Below are 22,454 nucleotides of genomic sequence, written 5' to 3'. Positions count from 1 at the left end.
GTGCAGCAACTGGGGAAGACATTTTATCCACCAGAAATATAGATACTGTAGGTAAGTAACTTTTTCTTTCAGACTTTAGCAATTCATATACTTCTCTATTGACAAGCTGAAAGTCTATTGTGCCCTGTGTAACCCCATGTAACATTAGGTGTGATGTTAATGCTCTGCTGGCCAATGTTGCAATTCTTGCTCCGTTAACAGTGACTGCCACACCGATGAAACATGTTTCAAGGTATGAGCTGAAATTGTTGCTTCCTAGCGAGGCAGGCTCGCATTTTCACTATTGTGCTTGGAAATTGTGGGAATTGTTTGATGATAATGTGGTTTGCATCCTGGTTTGTCTTTGTAGGTCACACATGAAAAACAAAAGATCTGCTTGTAACAAATGATAACACTATATTTTCCCATCACTGGCAGCTATGAGACAGTTATGCTCTGTGTAAATCCTATGCAAATAGTCATATTTGTGTTATTTTTTTCAGGTATGATTCCTTTACAGGAGTGCCAGTGTGTCAGCAAAATATAGCATTAGAAAAAGCCAGTATTTTATTTAACATCGGGGCCCTATACACACAGATTGGCACAAGATGTAACAGACAGACGCAAACTGGACTTGACGATGCAGTCACTGCTTTCCAGAAGGCTGCAGGTATGAAAAGCAGTAAGAAATGTCCATGTGTAAAATCCAGTGCAGTCATATGGTAAAACTAGGTTTTCTGTTTCTTTCTCAAATTGTTATTTTTTCTGTGGGAAATGAACTGGGACATAAGATCTCACTTACGATTAGATTTGGTGAAATTATACTTTGGTATAAATCATATGGGCTGTTAGTATTGAGGTTCATGTTCTCACCACTTGGTGTGAGATCATGGAGAAGGAAGAGCGGAAAATCCTCTGGCTTTAAAAATAGACTGTGCTATTCACATCTTTGAATGACAGCAATCATTTTGTGTCAGAACCCAGATACTTTCTTGAGTATGGAATAGTGCCTCTTTTCCTTACCTTGAAGCGGTAGCCACCGAACGGTAGCAAATGTCAAACCACAAGATTTTTGGGGTGGGGTTTAGGATGGGGACAGTAGGGAAACATCCTATTAGAGTGGAGACCACCTTACCTCCAAGTCCAACGACTACCAATATATCAACAGACCATCATTAATAGAAATAACGTTTACCTCTTTTTCCTTGTCTGATCGCCTTATTGGGCTGAGTTTGTGTATTTAAACCTAATCTGTGGTCAGGTTTTGGAAGGGGTTGAGAAAAATCCTAAGACCAGCTGAGACCCTGTGGGGACAGACAAAAATGAGTATACATGTACAATACAAATTTTAGCATCGCCACATTGCCTTAACAATCACGGGCTTAGGACCAGCATCCGCATACACCTGTAGACAACTAAATTCTGTGAAAACCAAAGACATTCCTCTTCGTGAGGTAAAGTCATTATATCGTAACAGAGCTTATGTCTTTCCTGTTTAATTTACTTCGAGGTTGGTCTTAGAGTAAATAGGTCCGCAGAAAAGTCATACCAGAAGGCACCAAAAGTATACCTGGACCTTTGATAGGAATACAAAGTCAAAAAGCACCACTCCCTACACTACCATTGCTGATAAATCCTCATTGACTTGCTGATGATGGACTGATTCATTTTAAGTAACCCATCTTCCTCCAACATGGCCGCCAAATCTCATAGGACTTTTATACTCGAAAGATTCCAGCTGCACCTTATTCTGCCCCATCCAACTTTTGGAAGGCAGGTGGGCATAACTTGGTGCGGCTTGCTTGCAGCTAGGAATGGTTTAGGCCACCGTGCAGTCTTGGGCATTGAATGGACTCAATAATATTGCCTTAGCCTGCCTGCAACAGGTTTTGTGGCATCGGGTGCATTCTAGTTTTAGGGACACTAGGGTTCATTTGCTGTCTCTGTAGTTTGGAAGGTATGATGTTGAGGGTCATGACGTTGCCCACAACAGTGGTAATGGACAAAAAGGCCCATTTGATTGAGAAAAGAGACATGCTTGCTATGGCATGGTTGGAGCATTATACCTAGCTACATAGGCTGGGCGACCAGCTCGTTCGTGCATGACCAATCCGAATTGTTTTTAGCCTTGTTTTTTCTTTTATAGCTAATTTGGCTTTATGTAGTTTTACTGTCCCTGATGGCAGCTTTGGTGAGAATTAGGTGGTGCAAGATTATATATTTAGGGTAAATGGGAAAATATTTGATTACGTTCCATTCTCAGAAATTTAACACTTTTTCTGGTCTCTCTCAAGCTGTATGGCACTGGGTTAGGGAAATGCATTAGAGCTGCTGTTTTTCGTATAGAAATGCAGTATATTTATCTCAGATCATTTCTATTCAGTGCAGCATCTACCTTTTCAAGTATGGTATCCTAGAAGAATCACATACTTTGATCATGTTTGAGATGATGGGAGTATGATTCTAGTGTCCATGCTGAATTACTCGTTGCATCTCATCAACATAATTTGTTCATTTGAGTCAACGCTTAAATAATCTGTTGACCGCCTTCTTTGCGCCACCAATGCAAAGCATGTTTTCAAGCACTACATGGGCTGTAGTGGTATAGTATGTTGTGGCCAGATCTTTGACAGCACTAGTTATTGTGATAAACAGTAGGAATTGCCCTTTTAGAATGGGGTATCAGCAGTCTATGTCATCTTCTTAAGCTTGGGATTCACCATAAGGGCAAGTTGTGAGTGCATGCCAACTTTGTTTTTCGTTCTGGTCAGTACGGTATTTGCCACCTCTGGTTGAATAAATCCTCACCAGGGTGCAAACCATGGACGCAGTCACAGCGGGGTGAAGTGATTTGACTCCCAGGGCCTCTCGAACTTGCCTAGCCTCAGCAAACAGAGAGTCAACTAATAAGCATGCAACCCACTGAAGTTGGGCAACAAGATAATTTATGGAATTTGGAACTGTAAGGCCACCCTTGTCAATGAAGCACTTAAGTTTACATAAGGCTTATTTGTGCCTTTGGTGACTCCAAATCAGGTCTCTTATGACAATATTGAGTTCTGCAGAGACGCAGGTAGGAATGTAGACTTAAATTGTTGTGAATAGATTAAGGAAATGGGGCAAATGAATCATTTAAGCAATGGGCATCCTTCCTATTGCCTCTTTATAGTTTCCTCCAAGAAGTCATAGATTCTTGAGTGCTCGAAAGGTACTTCGTAAACTTTCTATCTATTAGATTAGATTTTTCATAAAAATTTTAACACCAAGGATTTGAAAGTCTTACGCTCCCATTTCAGTGGCAGATGGGGTAACTGATCAGTTAATTCACTGCCAGTATTTAACATTGTTCATGTATAGCTCCAACACCGCGCCAAAATTCTTTAGGGCTCATAGGATGTTGACCTGGTGAGTCTATATATCTCAAAAGTATAACAATACAGCGTCTGTGTATAGGGGAGGTAAGTGAATCGCCCTGCCCACCAGTATTCCATTTGGCTGAACATCACCACAATCGGTTCCATTGCAAGGAAACAATGGTGGAGAGTGGGCAACATGGCATGCACCTCTCATCTGTATCTGCACAGAAATGGTCTTTCCAGTCTCGACCTTGGCAATGAGGTCGACGCACAATAATCTAAACTATTTATTATTTCATGTTCTAGTCTCATTTTATGGAACACCGCACAGAGATACACCCAGTCTAGTGAATCGAAGGCTTGAGTCGAAGGCCTTCTCCATTTCAATGGACGCGAGTGCTAGGATGCCATGGTTAGCCATACAGCTACCCATCACATGGAAAAGTAGTCAGATGTTTAACATGGTATTCCTCATCAGCGAGGTGAAGACAAAACTGTAGCCCCAGAGCCTGCAGCAGAGGGCCGGTCCATCAGGGCAAGGGGCAGGAGTAATGTCCGCATGGACACGAGGTCCAGGCACTCCAACTCCCTGCATTCACCTCCCGAGCTGCGTTCAGTGCAGCATGGGCACCACGATTGTGGATTGTGGTTTCCTGCTACGGGAATAGTCTCATCCGCTAGCTTCTTCTAAGGATCAACATCCCACTTAGCCCTCCACAAGATCAGTGCCTCTCCGGCCTGTCACGGCTCACTTCACAGCTGCCACTGCTCACCAGGTCTCCTTCTGATTCCAATATTCAATCCCTTTTGGGGATCAGTGATCGTGCAAGGATGGAGGCAGAAGAGGAGAGGTTCCATCTGTCAGCGTTCTCCAGTTAGGCACTGGCCCTGCAAATTTCTGCTACACCCATGTTGCAGGGCTCAGCACCAGGACAGACCCCAAGAACCCTGGGCGCCCAAGTCTACATTCCCTGCTCGTCAGTCCAATGAGGGCTTACAGCAACCTAGCAAGATGAAAGAATGGCAGATGTTCATTTGGTCTCCTAATGCTCAGTCCATGTTGTGGATTGTAAAGGATTTATTCAAGCAGCCAAGGGGCACATAGATTTCACTGTCACACCACCAAAAGCGGAGCTAGTTTTTGAAAATCAAAATGCAAATGGCCATGTTTCGCTGGGGCTGTTCTCCCAGCAAAAGTTGTTAATTTCTTTGGTTTCCTGTCCCGGCCTGCCAAGATTCACCTGGTAGCCCTGAATATGAAAAATGAATGTTGTAAATCTGCCCTGCATGGGATACATGGTCTGACATACATTGACTGATCATCTTCCTGCTATGGCATTTTTTGAAACATTCAGGGAAGTGAGCATACGGAATCAAAAAGTCACCTCACCACAGGTATTTTTTTGATGGTTTTTAATTTCATGTTATTGATTACCCTTAGTTATCAGTCATTATTTAAAGTATCCTCAGTGTAATTGTATTCAGCTTGAATAAAGGTGAACATTGTTTTTTCAGGTGTTCTTAACTACTTAAAGGAGACATTCACTCACACGCCTAGTTACGACATGAGCCCAGCAATGCTGAGTGTGCTTGTTAAAATGATGCTTGCGGAAGCTCAGGAATGCTTCTTTGAGAAAATAAGCCTCTCTGGAATACGGAATGAATTTTTCACACTTGTGAAAATTGCCCAAGAAGCAGCGAAGGTTTGTTCACAACTGATTGCTAATCTGTGTTACTCTGTCGTGTATATAACTAATATTTCACATGTATTTAGAGAGCTAATTTGACTCTTGGCAACAATATTTGCGAACGTTGACCGCAAATATCAAAATAACGAAATATCAATTTACATATTAATACAGTACATTGATGATTGGTCATCTACATGCACACTTCACACTGGCGTACCACTTAGTATGCTAATTATGAAAGGAGTTATTAGAATTTAATATTATTATGCCAACCTAATCCAATATGAACCTGTACTTTGTGAAAATGTCATCACAAAACTGTCTTTGTGTAGAAATGAGCTACAGGAATCGCCTCTATTTATAGTTAATAAGAACTATTGACTGTTCTTTGTTTCTTTATTTTTATTTAAGTGTTTGAGATTTTGCAAGATCTGGGATTCATCATTAGCATATCCAAAATAGCAGTCTAGAGTGTAAGAAACATAATCATTGCAAAAACAACTATATTTGAGTTCAATACTAGTATTCCCTTCCCTGAGTATCATATTTCTTGCTGTGACTCAATGCTGGATGGCAAATAAAGAATTATGGAACAAGCAGGTCTTTCCTGAGAACACAGATAATCTGTGCTACTCAGCAATGTGTACAAAAAGAGCATAACACAGAGCTAAAAATATTTACCTGCACAGTGGTATTTCCAATCATGTGAGCATACATGTATTAAGAAGTTGGGATTCTCGGCTGTGGAATGTGCTGCTGAATTCATATCTGGTGAGGCATGAAAGTACATACATATGTAGAGACATTTACAAAGAGTAAACTAGACTACCTTAGAATTATCGCCAGGCGTCAGACTGGATCCAGAACTCTTTCGTGTGCAGTACCCCTGCGCTGGTAGGAGGCATCCGTCGTTCAGATCTGTGTGGCATTGTCTGCGCCAGAAGTGCAGTGCTTGGTGACTATATAGCTGCCAATCCAGCGTGCTGATCTCAGTTCAATTCTTTCCGCGCTAGTTAGCACAGATCTGGAAAAGAGATTCCCCCAGGCACTTTTTGACTGACCTTTTTTGACCTTTGGCCAAAGACTCTTTGAGTTGTCTCCTGGTCTGGCAAGATGTCCACGAGAAAGATTGGTTTTAAGCCCTGTGGCACCTGCAGATGTGGGTGTGGTTGACAGATCCACACCTCGTCTGCCTCTGGTGTCTCAAGCACGACCATGACACAAAGACCTACGTTGAGTTGATTGTCACGCCATGCACCACAAGGTCCTTGTCCCTTGACGTGCGACGCCGCTACGGTCTCGATTCAGGTGAAGACGAAGGTCCAGGGATCAGTCACGGAGCCATTGAGCTTTGTCGCAATTACAGTCATCCGGGCGTTCGGGTAAATGCCACAACAAATAGAAACGCAAACATTCAAAGAGATCTTTGAGTTCGTCCTGTCTGTCGAAGTCCTCTGATGACACAAGGGAGCGTCGATATTCAAGGCTTGACTCTGCAGTTGAGCCTGGGCCGCCTCTGCTCCTGCCTGAGCTTCCTGAAGCTGGAGTGACTACCGCCCAACTCTTTGAGTTTTATAAGGCCATGCACCTCATATTTGGGCAGGCTGTCCCAGCTGGTGTGCCTTTGGGCCCTGCGGGTTTGGTAGAGGCCCCTACTGGTTTTCCACCAGCAGGCTCACACCCAGCATGAGTTGGCCCCCTTGGATAGACCTGGAACGACACCAGTCGTGCCATCTCAACCTTTCTGAGCACTGATCTCTTTGGCAGCCTCCCATGTGGTGTCATCCCTATTCCTATCCCTGACTCTGACACGGAGCCGGATGGGCGTTGTCCGATGCCGACGCTGACTGGAGCCTGAGCCGTATGTCTATGTGATAGGACTTGGGGAAGATTGGGAGGGGCCAGTGGATCCTTATGAATACCAGTCCCTAGAACCCAATAAGAACAACTAGTGTGAGGATTTGACGGATGTCAGCGGTTTGGACACCTGTCCAGATACTGGCTTGGTCTTTCCTCTTACCGTGGCTACGGAGGAGGGAGCCTCCTTTGCAATGGTGGTGAGGAGGGCAGCTGAGGTCCTAGACCTTCCGCTTCCCTCTGTGATTCTCAAGACAAACGTCTTGATGGAGGTGCTCCAACCAATAGTCACCCCACCTGAACTGCTTCTCCCGTTTAATGAAGCCCTCACGGACGTCCTACTGGGTCTTGATTCAAGCCCTGCACAGGGTTTCCTGTGAATAGGACAATAGCTTGTTACCATTGCCCCACCCCAGGAGCCCCCAACTTACTCACCCAACACCCCTCCCCAGAATGTGGTAGTCCAAGCCCAGCCTCCACGTCCGAAACAAATCCTGGCGCATTCCCTACCATTCCACCGGACAAGAAATCCAAGAGGCTGGATACCTTAGACAAGAAGAGATTTTCTTCCACCAGCCTGGCACTTCGGTCGGTGAACACCACACTTGCCTTTTGGACCAATACTCCACTCACTCTGCAACTCAGTTGTGCAGGTGCTGCCTGTAGTCTCGGAGGAGTCCCGAGCCATACTCTCCCAGGCTTTTGCTGCCAGGAGGGACGCAGCTAAGTTCACTATTCGCTGTGGGCTGGATATGACCGACTCACTGGGCAGAGTGGTTTCATTGTCTGTAGCCCTTGGGCGCCAGCCTGGGTGAGAACCACTAGCTTTTCAGGGGATGTCCAAGCCTCTTTCAAGGATAAGCCCTTTGACGGCTCCTGTCTCCTCAGAGACAAGGCAGACTCAGTGCTAGAGCGCTTCAAGGACGAGCAGAGTTACGGGCATGTCCTGGGGCCTTTCCTCATCAACCCCAGTCTGTCTTTCGATACTTTCCTGGCCATGGAAGGGGTTTCCAGCCACATCACTGCCTGCCCAGCCACCATGGCACAAAAGCTTCCCATCCCCTGCCTGGCTGATTATGCGGCACCCTCAGGCTAATGGGTCATGTAGCTAGAGGTCCGGCCAGTCCCGCTGCAGCTTCCAACCCTCTTTAGTTTGCCTTCTGAACATCATAGGTACCCATTGAAAGGCAGGATATGCCATCACCTGCTCCACTGGAAGTCGATCACATCTGACTGCTGGGTTCTCCAGATTGTTCGACAATTGACAGAGGACCTCATTTCTTTACTCCGCCAGGAAGTGGCGACTCTATTGGCTAATGGAGCCATAGAGAGGGGGCCGATATCATAAGCAGGTTGTGGTTGCTATTCCCGTTACTTTCTGAGGTCTAAGAAGGTTGGAGGACTTTGTCCTATCCTAGACCTGCTCCCTCTCAATTCTTCCTGAGGAAGGAGAAATTCAAAATGCTCAAGTCCTGTCTGTCTTGGACCCGGGAGACTGGATGGTAGCGTTGGACTTTCAGGATGCCTACTTTCACATCCCCGTCCTGCCTGCCACAGATGTTACCTGCGGATTCCGGTAGGCCACAAGCACTTTCAGTTATTTATGCTCCCCTTTGGTCTCACCAGTGCCCCTCAGGTGTTCACCAAGGTGACTGGCGTTGGTTGCAGCTCATTTGCAGAGATCAGGGGTACCAGTCTTCCCCTATCTCAACGACTTGCTGTTGAAGGCAGGCTCACCCCAGGCAGTCGTCTCCCACCTCCAGATTACGGCAGGCCTCTTACACTATCTGGGGTACACTATCAACATGTCACTCCTGACCCCTTCTCAGACAATCCCTTTCATCTGGGCTGATCTGGTTACAGTGCAGTTTCGGCCTTTTCCTCCTGAATGGCAAGTCCAGGATATTCAGTCTATGATACCAATGTTTCAGCCTCTATCCTGGATTTCACGGAGACTAACTCAGAGACTGCTGGGGCTCATGGCCTCATGCATCCTGGTTGTGACATATGCCTGCTGGCTTATGTGTGCTCTGCAATGGGACCTGAAGTTCCAGTGGGTGCAACATTAGGGAAATTTCTCCAACAAAGTCCTCATCTCAGAGTGCACAGCAAAAAATCTGCAGTGGTATTTAACGAACCACAATTAGATCAGCGGCAGAACCCTCTCTCTTCCCTAGCCAGATCTAATAGTAGTGACAGATGGTTCACTCCTGGGCTGGGGCGGCCATCTGGGAGAGGTGGCTATCAGAGGACTCTGGTCTCTGGTGGAATCCGGACTCCACATCAACATGTTGGAGCTCCGAGCGATCCAACTTGCATTGAAAGTCTTTCTACCCTACATCAAGCAAAGGCTAGTGCAGGTGTTCACGGACAACACCACCGCCATGCGGTAATGCAATAAATAGGGTGGGGTGGGGTCATGAACCCTCTGTCAGGATGCCCGGTCTCTCTATACTTGGCTGGAACGTCAGGGCATTGCCCTGGTGGGTCAACATCTGGCGGGATCGCTGAACACCAGAAAGACACACGTGGAGGCTGAGGTGACAACGCCTGCAGTTTGCTGACCCTGCGGCAGATGTAATTGCCATCAAAAAGCCGTCTTTATGGTGAGAAGCCTAAGACAGGTATGAAGCAGTTCAAAGGGAGCACACATCAGAAAAGTCCGAACCAAATTAAGGTTCCATTGAGGCATAACAAATGGAGTTGGTTGAAACATGTGCTGGAGACCTTAAAGGAACCTATTTACAATAGGGGACTTGAGGAGGGAAGGTTGATTTGGCAATCGCAGGAAAGCAGAGATGGCAGATAAGTAACCCTTTAGGGTGCCCAATGCAGAGCCCTGCTGGGCAAGGGTAAGGATAAGCAACAAGACCCGAGAAAGGAGAGGCAGATAAGGGGTCAACTTGTTTGGCTGTGCACCATGCCACAAGCTTTTGCCAATGGTGGCATATACCACCTTGGTGGAGTGACGCCGAGCTGCCAAGATAAAATCATAGACTTCAGGCGAGAGGTGGAAAGCTGTCAACTGCTGCTGCTCAATCTCCATACATGAAGGAGGCTTCTTCCCAGACGAGTTGGTTCTTTGGACTCGAGTGTTCCACTTGCCGAAGATAGTCACCCTGTACCACATAGGCCAGTCCATTACTTTGCCTACCTTTTATACTCCGCCTCATCCCTCTAAAGAAGAGGAGAGACTCCACCGGATGGACCCAAAAAGAGCGTTGTCGTTCTAACTTCACTGCACATTACTGTTCTGGGTGGATGATAAACTGTCCGTGGGATATGTCGGGCCATTAAAGAGAAGGCTGTATAGAAATGAACCCCCTCCTGATGGATTGTACTCTGCATTAAGATCTGGTACCCATTGGAGGGCTTGCATGTTTATTCCACCAGAGCAAAAGATGCGACCGCTGCGTTAGCATGCAGAGTTCTGATCCTAAACATCTGCCAGATAGCAACGCGGGCTCGCTGCGCATGTTCACTGAACACTATTACCTGGACTGTCAGGTCTGTCGGGATGGGCACTTCTCCCGTATGGTCCTGCAGGACTTTCTGGTTTAAACAATGTTCACAGACCCACCTCAGGGAAGGTATTGCTCGGGTATCTATTCCAAGGTGAGGAGTCTGCGGCTAGCAGTCTCCATCAGATGAACATGTTACTTACCTTCAGTAACGCCTTATCTGGTAGAGACTCTGTCTAGCTGCAGATTCCTTACAGACACACCCACTATCTAGCTGCAGATTCCTTACAGACACACCCATCCTCCCCACTTTACCAATGAACTTTAGAGTTAAGAGCTGTTCTCTTTTTTCATGGCCCTATTTCTTCTGGCGGGGAAAATCGTGAAAAGCAACGGATGTCAGCACAATGGTGTGGTGCCTAAATAGGCACCACATACATCACTTCTGGTGCCGACGTTGCCTCGCCGAGCGATGCCACCTACAGGCGCACAGAGGTAGTGCTCACGAAAGATTTCCAGATCCAGTCTGACACCTGGGGATAATTCTATGGTATGGAACCTGTGGCTAGATAGTCTCTACCAGATAAGGTGTTACCGAAGGTTAGTAACTTGTTTGTCTTGTCACACTTTTTCAGTCTCTTAGCCAAATGGTGTGGCTTGGATGATGCTCTTAGAGGGGTTCCAATATGGCGTGTGACCCAGTATGTATTGTCTCTTTAAGGGTTAAAAGGAGAAACGCTTGTATTGCAGATCTGACTTCTTACTCAGGAAGGACATGTAGAATTCATGCTAGACAGTGTTTGGTATTTTTGCAGTGTAGCCAGTATTTATGCAGAATCCCATGAATTGCCATTTGTCTTAGACCACAAGACATGGGGTGAAATCCTCCAGGTGCACCATTGAGAGCCAGTCTTACTGTGTTCTGATTGCAGCCACAGTTTATCATCCACAGACCCTTGACAAAGCATTTTTTATAAATCTTCCATTTCCTTCTCATTCAACATCTACCCCAGCCATCATAGCCCATATCCCTAATTAATCCATTCGCCGCATTCTTTGGTGACTTGAACATGGTATGACTATTTCAAAGCTAAGCAAAGCTATTTTTATGTACATACATGGATAACTAACGTTGTTTCCATTCACCGTTCCTAGATACCTGGGATAACTAACCATAAGTTTATGATCATTTTTGCCTCTTAGGTCAGTGATGTGTATACACAAATCTACACAGCAATGAGCCAAGAACCGATAAAGGAGAACATCCCTTATTCATGGTCCATCATGGCACAAGTGAAGGCGGAACATTACAAAGCTCTTACCCATTATTTTGTTACCACAATACTTATTGACCATCAGCGTAAGTGTTTAATTAACAAACATGTTCTGGTCTACTTATTGTTACATTTTGCTATTGTATCATCTTGCAAACTGCTTTCATGTCACAAATTACACAAAATGTAATTTAATTACACTTTGCATGGTGAGGAAGAATTTTAGCCCTGGTGGCTGCCAGATGCCTTGATTCTGTAGGTTGGTGTGTTTTCATGTAGAAAGGGTACTAGGCAGGAAATTGAGGAGACTGAGGATAGGAACTTAAAGGAAGGGCATAGCTAAACCTCTGTAAGGTGGGGCATGAGGAGCTGTTGGTGTGGAAGTAAATGTTTATTGTGCAAGCTTTAGGATCTGTGTTACTGAGCTGTGTCCATATTGTGGTGTGGCTGTCCAGGGTGTCTTTGTCAATGGTGAATACAAATGAGAGAAAACACTGTCCTGATTGTATGGCAGAGAGGTTGTTTTTGTCAGTTGGGGACAGGGGATCCAGGGGCCTTTGGCAGTTGGATTACCCAATAGGGGTATGTGCTCCTTAGTTTTTAGAGTACAGGAGTATTGAGAACCACTGGTGAAGTTCCTCCTTAAGCGGTCGTAGAAAATATCTGTGCTGATACTAGATCGCTGAGGTGAATTACATAGTTGAAAAGGTCGTACTCTTTGTTAATGCTCCAGCTTGTCCCCTTAGGTGGCAATTTCGACATTGCTGGTTTCCCCTAGTTACAGGATGAGAGCTTTCTTTTTTGGGACTGCTTGCTGATGGCCTTACTGCAAAAATGCACAAAGTAAATTTGTGATTGGACTGATAGCGCTTACTTGACTAACTAACTCGGGACTGTCAGGATCACCATTGCATCTATGTTAATTTATGAACACCTCCAGGGCTGCAGGTCGGCTCTCTTCAGGGTGTATGCTATAGGGGAAACCTACCAAGAAATAGTTTGCTCAGGATGTGACAGGCCACATGGGTAGCCCAGAAGGACTATCGTGCTCAGCAATAGTATTTGCCTGTGGGAGCCTGGTCCTTCAGCTACTCAGAGGCATAAAGTGCTAATGGAAATAGGAGGATAATTGGGTAGACCTTTGAGCATTATATCATGAATCAAACTTCTCATTAGCCTTATGAAGGAATAAAACAGATTTAAACTTGCCTATTTTTAGTACTTTATCATGTAGTAAACAATTATTTTAGGTATAAGACAATGTGTTTTAGACATACTAAAGAGGTATTTTTTTTAATTCAGCCTATTCCTTGCAGTGTTGCTGAGAAAACAACCATTGTAAATAAAGATTAATGTGGTCAATGTGTTTTTTTCAGTGACTTTAAGCGACGATGAAGACAAACAGGAGAAAGCCTTGTCACAGTTGTATGATCACATGCCAGAGGGATTAACCCCCTTGACAATACTAAAGGACAACATTCAACGAACACAACAAGGTAGGTATGCAAATCGAAAATATCTGACAAATCTAAATACCACTGTGCATATTCTTTTTACCAAGGGAATTTTCAAACAACCAAATACATTCACATCAATATTATTTTTGGCTTTGTGGTTATATAGCAAGAAGGGCCTGGGTGGAAAGTGAATTGCTAAAATATATGTCTCTAAAACGTTCCTTAAATCCATTACATTTCCTTGCAGCTCATTGCAAGCAATAGGCATTTCTGTTCTGAGCGCACCAGTGAAATTTGACTTCTCTCTCAGGGAATCTCCATTAATAATAGTCCTGCCCATCTGCGGGACCCTGTAGCATTTCTTTAAAAAATAACTTCTTAAGTGTAGACGTTCACCTTACTTCAGGAAGGCCAAGCCTAGGACAAAGTTTTCAAAACGTTTTGCAGCCTATACAGAAGCCATAGAAACTGACACTGCACCATTAAGAGCTCATAGCCCTTCAGTGACCTATCATGCCCAGCAGGTGGCAGTTATCTCTGTTCTTCTTTCCGACTCCTTGTGACAGGATCTTGGAGATCTGAGCGCTGCCTTTTTTTGCTTTTATCTTCATAAAATCTTTTTCAGACTATTTGTCAACGACTTTACTCGTCGTTGAATGTTTTTCATTAATTTACTGAGAGGAGAATAATTTTTCAGGCAAATAAAATGCTTTCTTTATTTAACAAATGTCCTACCTGTGGCAGAAAGAAGGCCAAATCAGATTCACATGATCTCTGTATTCTCTGCCTTCCTGACAGTCACAATCCTGACAGATGTCAGCACTGCAAGAACATCTCCAGATGTACCCTGAGAGACAGGGGGTAGATTCGCCTTCATGGAGCTCAAGCGCGGCGCAGACAACAAGTGGTGCACGCTGAAGGTGGGATTTCACTTGAGCTAGGAGAGGGTCTGTCCTAACCAGGGCCCTTCCACATCTCTCTGAGGACTCTGGTAGAGGGAGATCCGAAATGAGGAGAAGTTCATAAAAGCAAAGTTGTTCCCAGTCGATGTCGAGGACATTGATGTTGAGACAAGGTAGTTTGGCAACATGCTTGCCATTGAGAGCTGGATCGATGTAGAGGAGGAGACAACTTTTGATGTTGAGACATAGAAGGTCGATGTCGAAGGATTCCATGACGTTAAAACACAGGAGACATTCGGCGCCGAGGGAGTCCATGATTTCGAGACATAGAAAACAGTCTGTGTGAAGAAGTCTTTCAACATCAAGACATACCAGATCTGCGAACTATATCAGAAAAATGACAGCAAGAGGGTTGCCATCAACTTCTTATTCAGAATACTCCAGGGAATACATAATCGCCAGTCCTTATTCCAGATTCCCTGCAACCTCCACCATTGAATCCTCCAGCTCCTTCGGCGCCTACACTGTGTTCCCACCTGTCCCTCAGACAGAAGCACCTTTGGAAGCTCCTACGCCAGTGAGGCCTTCAGCCTCTCCATAGAGATCCAAGTCTCCTCGGTCCAAATCTAGTCACAGATCTCGATCAAGAGACAGTTCCAGACTTCCCTGTCACTGTTCTCGACACTCCTCGTCGCATCGCTCATCTAGGCACAGACACAGATATCGTCCTATGTCCAGGTCACGATCCAGAAGAGGTCTTTTTATTCAACCTCGTCTTCTAGCAACAGGAGATAATCACCATCTTTGACTGACTCTCCTTAGCCAAGAGTCCCACTAATTAATGACATGAAAACCTTGCAGGAGGTACTCATACGAGGAGCTATGAAACTATAAATTAATTTGCCAGCCCCTTCATGGCTTGATCGGTGATATTTAAGACTTTTCATCAAAATTCTGCATCTCGACTCTTGCAGCTGGATCCAAGTTTGTTAGAACCAGCTATGGAACATTTCCTCACACCAGATTCAGCCAGAGCAGTTTCATCTGGGCTTCAGAAAAAACATAAGCCACTGGAACAGGGCCTGTTAATCCTGCTAGAACAGATGCTCAAGTAGGACAGGCTTCCCTTAGGCACCTCTTTGCATAGTTATTTCTATGGGCATCTTTTTCTCTTCCACCACTGTTTGCAGGGATGGGCTTGCTACTCTATTCAGTGCTTGTGGTTATCAATGGACATCCCCTTAGAGAGAAGGAATGGTTTCTTACCTGTAATCCTAGTTCTCTCGCAGGGGGATCTCCATTTAAATCATAAGCAACCTGCCCTCCTGCCCAGTGGAAGAAACAAAGATGATTAATACACATTCTGTTTTCAGTAGTTGTACTCTCCTCTGCTATGTAAAAATGAACGGCGGTAACTGCCGGCTGCTGGCCATGATGGGACACTGAAGGGCTGTGAGCCCTTAAAGGTGCAGTGTTCATTTCTATGACTACATTACTACAGCCCATATGTCTATATTGCTCCATTCCTTCTTCTCCATTTCCCTTAAAAAAAAAAGGATTATGAAGGATATTTATAAGAAACAATTACTCAACTCGTGGAAATAATTCCTTTTTTGCTAATGATATTTTGATCTAATTAAAGTCTTTGGCCAGTATAGCTTTCTTTATAGGCTGCAACACTTTTTTAAACAAAATGATGTCGTAGTCTTGGCCTTCTTGAAGTAAGGTGAATATTTAAACTTAAGAAGATGTGCTACGGGATCACCGCACATGACTAGGACTATTTAGTTCTTATGATTTCAGTGGAGATTCCCCTGAGAGAGAGAACTAGGATTGCAGGTAAGAAACCATTCCTTCTTTCACAACCTCCTGTTTCTTTGACTGCCACTATTCCCAAATTTGAGCAACTAATCACTCACCAAAATAATGAGAATTTTCCACTTGATCTGCGTAGTTTAGCCCATCATGAATACGCAACTGTGCAGGGGTAAAGGCATATGCCAGTGCGGGATTCATGAACATTCACCTGAACGTGTTGAAACTCATCACAAATCATGGGGCTTTTGTTGGATTATGGGCAACTACGTTCATAACTTTTCTGCAAGTTAACTGCTGAATCCTGAACTCTGTGAAAAATGTAAGCTCCTCAGTGGAGATGCCAAGATTTGAAGGATAGAAATGTGGCTCCAAAACATTTTTCATCTTGTTGGGTGTGGGCAGTGCGGTACCTCATGCAGTGTAGACGTTTACAACCAATGTTTATTTTATATAGCGCATTACTGTTAATTATTTTTTCAACCACTTTTTTTCTTGCTTTGACATTATGTTAGTGGTATTTTTACCTGCTGCAAGCCTCTCCAATGCACTGCTGCAGATGGCAAGACTGGGCATCATTCAGAAGACTAGTATTGTGGGGCATAATATTACATTAAAGTGTTTGCCGTAAAAAAGTTCCCCTACAAAGGAAATTCTTAAGGTAATTCCTTAAATTTAGTTGGTTATCAATCACTCCGATAACCACAGCATGAGTGTTCCACAGTTATGGTCCAACAGAGGGCACGTGGTGATCATGAAATACTTTGTTAACCAGAGCAGCAGTATGCCACATCTCAGGTTCAAGGGACAATTGATGATTGCCTTCTGTCTTTTTGACCCACTTGGTAACCAGTGACGAGCTCAAGCTATAGGATAATATGGGGTCAGATCTGGTAGGGAGGTATGCTAGACCTTTAATGTTACCTTGTGTGAGGCATAGGAACAACAAGTCATCCCTTATTGTAACTCATGGCCAGTATTGGTGGCGCAAAACAAGTATTTTGTGCTTTCTGATTATGAGGTTTAGGGCGAGGTGTCCAGCTTTCTTAAACCCTTTAAACCACTTCACTGATTTTGTTGGTTTCCAAAAGAAAAAGTAATGGCAGCATACCATTTTTGAAATTTGAAAGTTTTTAGTGGTCATGAATTAATAACATTGATAGAAGTTCAAAAGCCTAAAACATCACTTTCAGTATTTGATAATTGAGTAAGGACTTCACTGAAAGGCAAGGGGTTTCCAAATCTGTAGCCATTCACAGGACTTACAGGCATGTACCTGAGCTAAAGATCTCATTTCATTTTTATAAGTGGACCATATTACTTGCCATGTGACTAGTACACCTAGATAAGTATACCTATTTCTCCAGTATTTGGGGTGTCTTTCATAGATTCACATGCCTGAATCATTCCCCGTCGTCGGAGTGGGAGTCCCACAGTACATAGAAAAGCAATAATTATGCATATAACAACCAAAAAACCCTGGTAACCTGAAACCAGGAAGTAAAGTAGCCTAAGCTACAAGGAAAAAACTTCCACATCTATGACTATCACAGTCATTATATCCAGTCCAAACTTCAGCCAATCAGGCGACAGCACCCACCAGAATGTTCTCCTCAGAGGCTCAGGCTCTCAGACTTTCTTCAAGTTTTTCTCTACTACTTTGGAATCTTTAAGGATGTCAACTTCAAAAAGATCCCTCTTCAGGCCTTGTGAGTCCTGTGGAAAGCTTCGGCTTTTTTCTGAAGACCCTCACAAGAAATGTATTTATTGCCTCTATCCGGATCATGAGGCGAAGGAGTGTAAGATCTGCCGGACCTTCCCTCAGAAAACCCTCAGGGATAGAGAAGGGCGCCTACTTCTGTGGCTACAGAAGATCAAGGATAAAGACAACCCTTTGTCGGAGGTAGAAAGTGCCTCTGGATCCTCTATTTCTTCCAGAAAAAGGGTGGCTGAAGGAGAGTTTTCTTCTCCTGGGGCGAAGGTGTTGAGGAAAACACAGCCTGGTAAGGGTTCTGGCCAGTCTTCGTCTTCATCAAGAAAGACGTCGCCACCTTCAAGAACCAAGCCTGCTACGCCCCAGAGGAAATCAGGAAAAACTATGCCATCTAAAAGTTTTCCTAACAGGAATTTACCTCAGTTAAAATTGCCGTCGTCGACGGTCATCATCGTCGATGCTATTTCAACGTCGACGATTACATTCTCATCGCCGAGGCCTGCTATGATAATGTCTTCAGCTTCGTCTCCGTCGACGCTGGTCTCGGTGAGTGTCAAGCCCATCTCGTCGATGAAGGAAGTGTCATCCCTCGGCTCCGTCCCGTCGACGGTAAGAAGTAAGAAAATGTCATCGTCGACGCTCACTTCGTCGACGAAGACTTCCTCGTCGACGGCTGCATCGTCGACAAAGATTGCTATCCCGTCGCCGTTGGCCCCGTCGCCGAAAACAGACTCGTCGACGATGAAGATTCCCTCGTCGATGAAGATTGCCTCGTCGATGCCCTCGTCTACGAAGATCGCCTCGTCGTCGACTAAGATCGCCTCGTCGACGGCTAACGTCTCATTGACGAAAATCGCCTCGTCGTCAAAGACGGTTTCTGTATCAGGACAGGTGTCATTGCCTATACCGCCATAGTCGACGACTCCATCGGCGCCTCTTTTGTCTACCTGCACGGATATGCAGGTCTGGACTGCAACTTTGGCGTCTGCCTTATCTGACCAAACATCAACGGCGACTACTCTTCTTCAACGCCGTGGGTCATCTTTGGAAGCCATTTCGCCTTTAAAATTGCCGGCAAAGCTTCTAGAATCTGAGGAGGACGAATCCGGAGAGGATGAAAGGTTTCGGACTGCAAGGAGTCCATCGGAGCTTTTCATCAAGTATCAAGACGACGACCAGGAGGAAGATCCTGATCCTGATCCACAGCCGCCACCGCATGTCTCAATGCCTTCTACACAAATGCCGTTAGACCTGCTCAATAATCTTCAGTACATGTTGCAGGACTATTATAGGCGTTTCCCTCCTTCAGAATCGGCGGAGTCTCTTCCGTCGACGCCTATGCCAAGAGTCCCAGTACCTTCTTTTCAGTCTCCAAGACCACCTTCTCCATTGCCATCACGTCACTCACATACTACTGACGATGAAAGGGAGGAAGGAGAAGTAGATGATCGGTCAGTGATGTCGGAGTGGGACGATTATCAAGTGCAAACTCCGTCTCCAAGTGCTCCGGCCCCGGTAGACTCTTCCCCCGGTGGATATCGGGAGTTTTTATCTCCTTATGGAGAGAGCTACCAAGAGATTCCTTATCCCCATGGAGGCAAAACAGGACGACTGCTTCCTTTGTGATTTTAAAGACCGACCAAGGAAGCAGATGCGAGCAATTCCGATCATTGACTTTATTTGGAAGGAGGGATTAAGACTAATGGCTACTCCAAACTCTCTTCCAGCAGTTTTACCACGGTTGGATAAGAAGTATAAAGCCCCAAGTAACTCACCGGCATGCCTCATCGGTCAACCTAAAGCTGACTCCGTCATAGCTCAAGCGGCTCAAAAACGGGCCAGGAATCCATCATCGCCGATTTCAGCTCCACCTGATAAGAGATGGCAGACGGTTAGATGCAATAGGAAAGAAGGTTTCCACGATGGCAGCGACCACGGTTCGGGCTGCAAACTCCCTAGCTATATTGGGGAGATACGATCGCCAGATGTGGTCCGACATCTCTCCTTTCATCAATATGCTACCGGAGCTGCAGTGTTAAGAAGGCAGGGTTGGCTAAAGTCAACGTCTTTTCGTCAGGAGGTTCAATCGAAGATCATAGACTTGCCATTTGATGGTGAGTCCTTATTCGGTCCACACGTGGATGAAGCCCTTCAGGCGATTAAAAAAGATACGGAGACTGCGAGGTCTCTTGGTAGCCTGCAATTCCGTAAGTCTTCCTTCTGTGGTGTCAGAGGACGTGGATCCTTCTCCAACAGGGGAGGTTATAATCAACAGCGATCCTTTCAATCCTCCCAGACTGGCCAAAGATCTTAAAATTATCGGCAGCAATCCTATGGACAATGGAGTCAGTCCTATTCACAGTCTAGAAGGAAACAATCCTTTCGTGGACGAGAGTCCAGTAAAAAACAATGAGAACAGCCACCTGCCACCATCTCTACCGTTGCCCCACATAAAAATTGGAGGAAAAATATCCCACTTCTATTCGAACTGGTCCAAAATTACTACAGACCAGTGGGTGTTGGATATAGTATCCAGAGGCCATGCTCTGGAATTCACAAGGATTCCACCAAATTCTCCTCCCAAAGGTCCACCCCCTGCTCATCTCAAGGAGCTTTTTTCCCAAATAAATCGGATGATTCTGAAGGGAGCAATTGAGAAAGTCCCTCTGCTGCAGAGAGGAACAGGTTTTTATTCAAGATTTTTCCTCATCTGGAAAAAGTCAGGAGAGTGGCGTCCAATTCTCGATCTTCGCGCGCTCAACAAATTTTTAAAGAAGCTGTCCTTCCGGATGTTAACGCTCCAAGAAATTCTACAGTTACTTTCGGCGGGGGATTACATGGCCACCCTCGACTTACAGGACGCTTACTTTCACATACCAATCCTACCCAGACACAGAAAATTTCTACGATTCAGAGTGGCTGGCAGGGATTTTCAATTCAGAGTCCTCCCATTTGGACTCCGTTCAGCACCCAGGGTATTCACAAAGGTAATCGCACCAGTAACTGCACATCTTCGCCTGCAGGGAATTCAAATTTTCCCGTACTGGACGACTGCCTTATCAAGCCGAGTTCTTCCAAAATAGTATCAGAACATGTTCGAGAATGCCTCCTGCTTTTCCAGTCACTGGGTCTCTCCACAAATCTGGAAAAATCGCATTTGGCTCCTTCGCAGTGAAGAATTTTCCTAGGAGCAACACTGGACACAAAACTGACCAAGGCCTTTGTGTCAAAAGAAAGGCAAATCAAGATATGCAACCTCGCGTGCTCATTGCTATCAAAAGAGTGTGTTTCAGTCCGTCTATACAAATCATTCCTAGGGATGATTTCATCCTGCATTCATCTCATTCCCAACTGCCGGTACAGAATGAGGCCGTTACAGGAAGAGCTCAATTTTCAATGGCTCCAGATCACAGGATCATTCGAAGATATCATTCGCATCACCTTACGAATGCGGGACGCTTTCTATTGGTGGACCCAGGTAAAGCACTTGAGAGAAGGTTGTGCATTTCTAGTCGAAATGCCAGATTTCACCATCACCACAGATGCATCCCTCGAGGGTTGGGAAGCGCACCTTCAAGGAATGACAGTCAATGGCAGATGGACTTTAGAACAAAGAAAGAGGCATATCCACCTCCAAGAGCTGCAAGCCATATTCTTGGCTCTGAAATCCTTCCGAGCCATCATCAGAGGAGCATGCATACTAATACGGACAGACAATACGACCAGTATGCATTACTTGAACAAGCAAGGCGGGACGAGATCACCACTACTATCTCAGCAAGCACAAGAGATTTGGGATTGGGCAATTCGTCACAAGATCAGCCTCAAGACCATTCACGTCCCTGGAATCACCAATGTTCTGGCGGATTCCCTCAGCAGAACCACAACGTCAAACCACGAATGGGAGCTACATCAACCATCCCTAGACAAAGTGTTTTAGGAATGGGGGCCTCCCGATCTGGACTTTTTTGCAACCAGCCAGAACCGCAAATGCCCATTCTTTGCAAGTTGGGTTCCCCACAAAGACTCACTGGGAAATGCATTTTCGATGAATTGGTCACAAATATTTGTCTACGCTTTTCCACCTATTCCGTTGGTTCCACGAGTTCTGCGCAAGATCAAGAAACAACCTTGCCACATGATCTTAATTGCTCCCAGGTGGCCCCGCCAGTACTGGTTTACGGAACTTCTCCTCCTCTCGGAGACCGAGACCATACAGTTTCGACCAATTCCACAGCTTTTGACCCTTCAGAACGGCCAAATTTGTCATCCGGACCCAGCATCGCTGAGGTTAGCAGCATGGCTCCTCAACACCTTGAATTTGCACACCTAGATATCCCTCCAGACTGTCAAGAAGTTTTGGCTAATGCTAGAGCACCGGCAACTGTTAAAACCTACAAACTAAAGTGGAAGAGGTTTTGCGTGTGGTGTCAGTCTGTTAATCTCCATCCTATTCATGCAAGACAAGAACAAATTCTGCCTTTCTTCCTACAATTGGCAAGGTCCGGTCTTTCCCATTCTACTCTGAAGGTGTTCTTTGCAGCAATTTCAAGGTTTCGGCAGGATGGTATTAACTCTCTTTATTCCAATAGAGTCATCCAACAATTTTTGAAAGGGTTATTCCGGATGTTCCCTCCTATCCGGCGTCCACCTCCGTCTTGGCACCTTAATATAGTGCTTTCACAACTAATGCGGCACCCTTTCGAGCCCATTCACAAGGTGGATTTAAAGTTCTTTTCTTGGAAGGTTTCCTTATTGCTGGCTTTAACATCAACCAGAAGTTAGTGACCTTCAAGCGTTCACTATTCATCCACCTTTTCTGCAATTTACATCTGAAGCTGTAGTATTACGCACTAACCCGAAGTTTATGCCAAAGGTTCCGACGGATTTCCATCTTAATGAACCTGTAACTTTAAAGACTTTCTTCCCAAATCCTATAACAGCTGCA

At 45.1% G+C, this 22,454-nt stretch overlaps 1 protein-coding gene across 1 annotated transcript in view; it reads left to right on the top strand.

Annotated features, from left to right (window-relative positions):
* Positions 1 to 22,454, top strand: part of RHPN2 (rhophilin Rho GTPase binding protein 2) — a 211,584-nt gene that overhangs the window by 125,048 nt on the left and 64,082 nt on the right. The window contains exons 7-10 of the mRNA XM_085639656.1: positions 483 to 649; positions 4,851 to 5,038; positions 11,548 to 11,704; positions 12,995 to 13,114. Coding sequence (XP_085495782.1) covers positions 483 to 649; positions 4,851 to 5,038; positions 11,548 to 11,704; positions 12,995 to 13,114 — 632 coding nt within the window. The remainder of the gene's footprint in view (positions 1 to 482; positions 650 to 4,850; positions 5,039 to 11,547; positions 11,705 to 12,994; positions 13,115 to 22,454) is intronic.

This window comes from Triturus cristatus, chromosome 12, assembly GCF_964204655.1.
Source record: "Triturus cristatus chromosome 12, aTriCri1.1, whole genome shotgun sequence".
NCBI lineage: Eukaryota > Metazoa > Chordata > Amphibia > Caudata > Salamandridae > Triturus > Triturus cristatus.
The sequence above is the reverse complement of the archived record's forward strand: the minus strand, read 5'-3'. Positions and strand labels throughout refer to the sequence as shown.